The 8495-nt window shown below is 31.6% G+C and overlaps 1 protein-coding gene across 1 annotated transcript; it reads right to left on the minus strand.

Annotated features, from left to right (window-relative positions):
• Nucleotides 1-1379: 1379 nt before the first annotated feature.
• On the minus strand, nucleotides 1380-5436 carry LOC134274820 (uncharacterized). Its single transcript, XM_062757055.1, has 5 exons — nucleotides 4811-5436; nucleotides 4425-4446; nucleotides 4084-4311; nucleotides 1914-2161; nucleotides 1380-1455 (listed from the first exon to the last, which is right to left on the minus strand). The coding sequence occupies exons 1-5, from the start codon at nucleotides 5405-5407 to the stop codon at nucleotides 1396-1398; spliced, it is 1155 nt and encodes a 384-aa protein (XP_062613039.1). The 5' UTR covers nucleotides 5408-5436; the 3' UTR covers nucleotides 1380-1395.
• Between the last annotated feature and the right edge of the window lie 3059 nt (nucleotides 5437-8495).

Raw genomic sequence — 8495 nt, forward strand, 5'->3', positions numbered from 1 at the left:
TAGGGGAAAGTGAATGGAGAAGGATTTTTAAACTTCCATTTAAGATTACAAAAAATAGTAAACTGCAATGGTTTCAATACAGAATTCTAAATAAAATACTAGGTACAAACTCATATCTATGTAAAATAAGGAAAAGAGATAATAACTTATGTTCTTTCTGCAATATGGAAGAAGAAACAATAATACATATTTTATGGGAGTGTGACAATGTACAAACCTTCCTCAACAATTTTGAAACATATTGTGAGCAAAAGATAGGGTTACAACTTTCATTTACAAAGCAAAATTTTATTTTGGGATTTCTAGTAAAAAACAAAGACATTCATAACTTGCTGTTCCTATGGATAAAATATTATATATATACAATGAGATGCTTAGGAAAAAAATTAGATGTCAGACTTGCGACTTCACATATTAATTTTTTTTATGAAACTCAAAAATATTTAGCATATAAAAATGGTGACAGAGAGATTTTTGACACCGACTGGAATCAGTGGAATCAATTGTTTTTATGAAATGAAAAAGTTTTTTTGTTTATTTATGTAAAAGAAATAACATGCCATCTCTCCCTCTCCCTCTCTCTCCCCCCTTTATCTCTCTTTCTCCCATCTCTCTCTCTCTCTCTCTCTCTCTCTCTCTGAAAAACCAATCTGTACTATGATAAAATGTGTATTTTGATTTATAAAACAGATTGTGTAAAATAAATAAAGAATTAAAAAAAAAAAAAATTGAATCTCTCACTAGGACACTCTAACTAAGACATATTTTCAATAACAAGTTATGACTGGTACATATGAAATAAGGGGAATCGCCAAAATACAATCAATGAAAACAAAAGATTTAAAAAAAAATTAACAAATTTGCAAAACAGTAAACCATTTCACTAAAGACGTTTGTTTGGTCGGATCAGGTGCCATAGGGAATTAACATTTTAGTTTTATAAATATGTGAACACTCAAAGACAAGACAGATAGAAACATAGACAGCCAAATGTGCTTATTTCTATAAATGTCCATAGTGCGCTTAATATACCGTATAAGTGGTAGCGAGAGACATATTTATCGATTTATCCTTAGAAATAGGTATTTCATTTTAAGCGAGAAGTAAATTAAGAGATATTATAAAAAGCCCACTAAAGAAGCCATTACAACTGAAACGCAATTAATTTTTTAGCGGTCTCATCACCTTCGCTAATAATGCCAAAATTAAATCCTTGCTAAAAATTTTGCTTTGTATCAGTCTGTTGACTGAAAAGTTAACGATTTTCACAGAAAACAAATCATAAAAAAATCTTGACTAAAGAAAATATACAACAGAGAAAAGATTGTGAGAGTAAACGTCTGATGGTTATGCAATAACACAACATGACGCTAATACTTTCTCAGTCTTGGTGCCTCAATATATGAGTTCCATTATATCTTGTTCCAGGCTTCCTTCGCTAAGTCGTAGTATTGCCTGTATAAACAAAATTTTAGAAGTTTTGACTCTGTAAAGCTGTACTGTTATAGATTATATACCATTAAATCTGATAGATTGAGTTTACAAGAAAATTAGCAGATATATCTGTTTCTCCTACAGAAATGTAATAACTGGCCGTCATAAAACTTGTATCTCCATCAACAAGACAGGAATACATTCTAATAAATAAATCACTACCTGCAAGAGAAGGTGTCATTTGCAAGCCTTCTAGCCTATAGATCGATAGAAAGGAATTTCTTTCTTGCATTAATTAAGCAAAATATAAGCAGTCACTAGTTGATGATACATTGTAATGCAGTGAAGAAATAACTTAGCAATTTTGATACAATTCAAAATAAATGATATAAATGATGCGAACACTTAATTTTTTTTTCTTTAATTTTTCACCTTCAGCCTACAATTGTAACAGTTAAAATAGATTTATCCTATATCACCTGACATAAATCCCTCCACTTCAGACGACAGTCCTCTTTCTCCATGACACTAGTTGCCGGAGTTTTATGTTCCACTTCGTTCCTATAAACTCGGATCCTCTCTACGTCATCAGTAGGAGATTTCTGTCCCGGGTCCGGTGTCTTCCCCCAGCCTTTGGTCGGGGTAGGAAGGTTTGGTCCGTAGTTCCTCAACAGTTTGTACATGATGGTCACATCAAAGGCAGAAGAGGTTGGAATCGATTTATCGACTGTATGATCATATCAAAAATATGAAATAACATAAATATTTTCTGAAAGATAAACTTTTGAAAGAAAACTTTTAAAATAAAAATGTTGTGTAAATGAAATAACTTTTTAAAAAAAATTTATTTTATCAAACAAAAATAAATTAATGAATTAGAATTTTAAAAAAATAAAATTCAATCCCTTAGGAGTTAGCTTTAAAAAATAAGCATTTTGATACTTTCGTTTAATATTTCGTAGCGGCAGTCTTGTGCATCGAAGTTTTCTCCTATATTTATTGTTTTTTTTCCTTAAATTTTTTTATAGAGACGTCACCATATACCAATGAAGGCCTTCAAATTGCGACCTTTACAAGGCATTCAGGGGCATTCAGCAGTGGGGATCTCTATCGTGCAACCGCATTGCCGCGGGGCCTCAGTTTTTAAGGTCTCGTTCGAAGTACTCACAACTTTCACTTCAGTTGCTACGCATTTTTTTTTATTGACTTAGGTCAGTCGAGGCGATATTCATAATCACAACTTCTTGATGACGGAAGATATGATTTAACCACGGTTTTATTTAAGGTGGAATGCCACATCAATTTTTTTATTTTATAGATCTTGAAGTCATCCTTTTGAAGCAATGGTTTCAGAATTGAAAGGCTGATATTAACTCTTAATTATTTTATATTAATTTTTTTGTATTTTTTCAAAGAAAATGAAACAAAAAATATTTATGTCCAAATAAGTTTTTTTTCCGAATTAAAAGTTTGCTGTAAATGAATGCATCCTATGAATATCTTATAATATATGTAAAGAGAGGCTGGTTAGACTTTTTAATTTTTTTTTTATAAATTATTTATGAATATAAAACAAAATTTTTAATTTTAAATTTTAATTTTAGAATCACTAAGGACAACATGTTTGTCAATCATATTTTAAAAAGAAATTAATATGAAATGGAGAAATTTTAAAGAAATTAATTTTTTTAGTATTTGGACCTAACCCGATCAAAATTAAACTCATCCCGATCAAAGTTAACACAAAATGAATAAAATGCGAATTTATTGCCTTTTCATGTTTTACAATGAAGAAATCTATTTCATTGTCAGGTTCAATAAAGTTTTAGCCCGTACATCACCTAATCTGACTAGTGATCTTGAGGAAGTTATTTATTTCCAATAATTGTACAATTATGGTTGAAATCGTTTTAATTATGATCGGGCGTGGCCAAAAATTAAAAAAATATATATATTCTCTAAAATTTGGCTATTTTGTTTCAATTTCTTTCAGAAATATAATTGATGAACATGTTCTCCCCAGTTGTGACTGGTTTTGAAAAAATGTTAACGATAGTTTAAAAAAATATTCACAAATTGTGTGCTTATTTTCATATAAAAAATACTTTTATATATATATATATATATATATATATATATATATATATATATATATATATATATATATATATATATATATAAATGATATCTTTACGGCTTTTCTTTACATATTTTATTAGGTATTCATGTGATGCATTCATTTAATTTACAGCAAAATTTTTACAAGAAAGCAAAGAAAGCATCTACTTTGGATGTAAATAATTTTTTGAATTTTCTTTGAAAAAATACAAAAAAATCATAAAATAATTAAGAGCTAATGTCGGCCTTCAATCCTCAAACCATTGTTTTCAAAGGTTGACTCAGAGATCTAGAAAATAAAAAAGTTAGTGTGGCATTCTTCCTTAAGTTTTAGATTCCCTTATCATTCCAGAAAGATCAATGATATTTTTGCTGTATTCTTTGAAATTTTGCATTGTTATAAAGAAACAAAAATAATGACAGACTCAGCACATCATAAGAAGACAAACAATGTTTAAAATTTGGTCAAAGATGTTTAATTGGTGAATCAAAAATAAAAACCGTGCAATAATAATTTAAAATCTGGGATACCTGGAAACAGTAGATCACATTGGTCTGTATTGAACTGTTTACGTAAGTTTTCTTTATTTTTCTGAAGTAACATAAATAGCTCTGCCGGAGGGAAGACCTTGTCAAAGTACATCTGAAGAGCTTCTCTGCCACTTTTTGTGAGTTTTTCGAAACACTGAACTCTGTATCTTCTCATTTCAGGTTCTGGAAGATTCCTACAAGCCCTATTTTCAACTAGAGCGTCAGGGTCTGAGGTAGAAGTGAAAAGAAATGCATATAATTCTACTGAAAGAAATTTCAAGGTCATTTTTGAGTTAAGGTGCAAATTCATGTAATATGTTTATTTTTCGATGAAAAAATACCTGTTGACTCTGCAAGTACATCCTAAAAAATATGAAACAAACTTTTGAATGATATATTAGAAATATCTTAGTAAACCATAAGTTTTCAAAATAAGCATTTCATGTAAGAATGCAAAAAATTTTTTGTTCAATGATATTTAAGATTCAATTTTGAGTTTATATATTTATGTCAGATTTTCAGGATGATCAAGTAATACGGCATGAACAATAAAGATGATCGACTGTTTTTAGCATTCAAATTTCAATATATATGAATAAATGTGATTCTCAGTTACCAAATTCACGTGAAAAAATATTTTATATAAGGCAAGGTATTCAACAAGTAATTATATGCATGTTCTATAGTGATTTTATTCACATATACTTAGAACATCAGTGATGATTACCTGATTCCAGTAAAATAGCAGAGTTGATTCATGTAGAATATGGCTGTTATTCAGTTCATGTTTTGGGCACAGCATAGTCCCCTCCTTTAACAACTGCTCTTCTTTAACGAAGCAATCATCATGTTCATGAAATACTTCCTGCTTTGAGCATTGGAACCCAACAGTGTACATGTCGATTTTTTTGTGATAATTCTCCAGCAAATCATTCAATAAATGTGTGATAATCTTACGAACTTCCAATGCAACCTTCTTGGTAACTGAAATATTTGTCGGTTGAAACACCTGTAGTTGTATGGAGGAAGGATTCACGGCCAAAGCGACTGCATGCAGCTTATACGCAAAACAAGCAACGTTTTTGTAAAGGCAAAGTCCATTGTCTTGTAAAACTCTCCATTCTTTGTTGGTCCTTGTCAAACAGGAAACGATCAGACGGAAGTAGAAGAAATATGGCAGAAATTCAAATCGAAAGACCAAGACTGGAGTTTTGTGTTTCAAAGAGAGGAAATATTTCTCCTCAGCACATCCAAATGTGCGCTTATTCGTACACGGAATATAATGAGCAACTGTACCAACAGCAATTAAGCCAAGACGTTCCATATACTGGAGAAGATGTTCTTTGTACTGGTACCTATTCCAGATTTTCAATTTGAATTTTCCCAATTTCCATAGGTCATTCAAAAGTGTGTCTAATATATGACCACTTTTGTAAAAATCTAACCAATCACGCCTGTTTTGTGCAACATCCCTGACGTGGTTTGGGTCTGTAATGATGTTCTTGAAAGAATCAATGAACCACTGGATATCAAGGATTACTGTGTCAGAAAGTGCTCCCTCATGGAAGTAAAGAATTACCCCAATATCATGGTAAAATTTCAAGATGTCTTCTATTTGCGCACTTTTTGCTTTATTTTGACCAAAGCATTTGTCGGTTAATTCTGCCACTGACATCATTTTTTTCCCTTTTTTTCTCAATTCTCGAAAAACTACCTCACATAAAGCCCAGTCTATGGGGATGCTTTCTTTCCATCTTTCTTCTCTTGCAATTTCAATAATACACTTTTCTAAATCAAAAAGTCCATCAAAAAATGGTGTACCGTCTGCATGGAAACCAAGAACAAAGCATCTCTTCCTGTCTAAGTGCGCCTTCAAATGTTTGTTGAACTGCACGTGATCCAGTATTTTGTTGTAAAACGCATCAGAATTCTGCAAAAATTGACATAGATATACATATTATATGGTAATTTTTTTTTCTAAAAGGGACATCATGTGCAAAGTTTGCTTTTTTTCTTTAGGATGAGCATAAGTAAATGTGTAGGTACAAATTGAAAAGCTATAATTTAATGAAGAGCATATTCCTAATTTTAAATTTTAAAAACTATGCATGCATACCTGGCTTTTGACTTTGTCAAGATAAGTTCCAGCGATGATAACTGGGGCATTGCAATCACAATAGGTGTGGACAGACTTCAGCCAAAAAAGGAGATATTCTGTGTAAAATGAAGTTGATAAATTATGTGTTCTCTTCTTGCGTGTTAAGTGTGCTGCCTTCTCGATATTTACTACAAAATCTATATTTTGCCAAGTGAAATGCAAGTGCATAGTAAAAGCATGTCAATTTCTCAAGGCTGTAATTATATCTGACGCCAGATGTCAGGGACTTAGCAACAAAAGTATTTGGTGTATTTATATCTATTAGATAGCATTTTGATTGAATTCATATTTTTCTTCTCATTTTACCTATTTACCTATAATTTGGTATGCCAATGGCATGAACAAAAAGAAAAGCTTCTACAACAGATTCATCTCTATAAATGTAATAATGTATTGTTTGGTATTTCTCGTGTAGAATGATTATCCTTGGGTTTTCAAATTTATTGCTGTGATATAAGAATAAAAAAGTATACTTATAATGTGTGAAAGAAAAGTTCTGCTAGCCCTAAGGTATGATATGGAGGGAGTTTCAAGTGACATGAATGACACGCCATTCTCAAAAATCTAACCATTCAAGGTACTCTAGATACTTTTTGTTCATACATGTATTGTGTATCAGTGACGTTTAAATGTGACATCCAAAAAGATATAATGCGAGGGTTGTCCGGTAAAATCGTGGACAAGTTGTCTAATGTAAGAAATAAATATCGCTGCGTTCTGAAATTTTCACTGTTATTTAGTACATATTTTATTAATATATTTCAAATAAATTTCAAATAAATATATACATAAATAAACAAATTATGAGATTTTATATTATGTATTGTATCGCCTTATGGCGCAAGGATTATAACGATATAGTGTCTATATTAGTATCATGTTTAATTTAATCTTTGCTAAAAATGAAGTTGGATAAGTCCGACTTAAATTGAAAAATTTCATTGATAAACATATATACTCGATTCTCCTTCAACGGTTGAAGAACCAATTAGCACAAAAAAAAACTTCTGAAGATTTATTCTCAATATTCTCGCCATCATTCAACTAATAGAAAATCTCATATGGGCGGTCGACTGTGACAGCGTCGTTTGGTATTACAAATGGAGTTTGTCAATATGTTTGTGCTACCAGGCAACCGATAAAAAAAGACTTCGCTAAAAATATTCCCATTTCATTTGCATACTTAAAATCTGGTGATTTTTTTTATATTTTTTTCTTCTTTAATCATTTAAAGTCTCTCAAGGTGTCATAACAACATCTTAATTAAACTGAACTGTTCTCCGCTGCGCCCTTATGACATAGAACGTCGCCATTTTTTGTGCGTTGTGTTTGCCACTTTCCCATTTCGAATGCTCGAGAAATTGCCAAAAATTGACCAAATGCATTGCAATTTTCAAAAAGACTACAAAAATGATTGTGGAATTGAATGTATAAATATCTGTCATATCGATCTGTCTGTTTTCTCGAAAAATGAGCCCACCATGGTCGATAATCTCGAAACTGTATTCTATGCAAGCTTACGCATTACTTGATATGTACATGTAATAAATCTTTGTATGTCTGTGTTGTTTGCTCTAAAGGGCATATCAAGTGTCATTTGGAAAGGGGAATGTCAAGGATGTGTTTAAATTAACTATAAAGTAACCAGCGCAATTTGTTGTGTTTTGGAACATAATTTATCGTGTAATGAAAACACATGTGTATGGCGCAGAAGGAAAAAACGTACGCTCAACTAGGACCTGGGGTCCCCCGCAAATAGTTCGTCATTTTGCGTAGTAATAAAACATTCTAGGAACTCTCCAGGCATCAAAGGCACAAAAGTAAATTCATCGATATCAATACGGAGACCTCAGGTCACCTTATATATTAATTGAATTTTATAAGATAGACAATTTTCTTTGTCTTACTCAAAAATTATCATATTTATAACTTTATAAAGATCAACTTTCTAATATATATATAAGCAGAAACATGAAAGTAATAAAGGGTGACCAGAGGTAACCTCATATTGTACATCAATAGGGGGACCAAAAATAAATCACCTTACAGGTCAGTAAGGGGACCAGAGGCCACCTTATATTTACCATCATCAGGGAGACCAGTGGTCACCTTATATTGTACATAATCAGAGGGATCATAGGTCACCTTACATTTTAAATCAATAGGGGTCCAAATGTAATCTTTTATTGCACATAATAGGAGGGACCTGGGGATACCTTATATCGTACATCATTTGGGGGACCAGAGGTCACCC

Source organism: Saccostrea cucullata, unplaced genomic scaffold (genome assembly GCF_032062105.1).
Source record: "Saccostrea cucullata isolate Sc308-1 unplaced genomic scaffold, CSIRO_AGI_Scuc_v1 ctg12429, whole genome shotgun sequence".
Classification (NCBI taxonomy): Eukaryota; Metazoa; Mollusca; class Bivalvia; order Ostreida; family Ostreidae; genus Saccostrea; species Saccostrea cuccullata.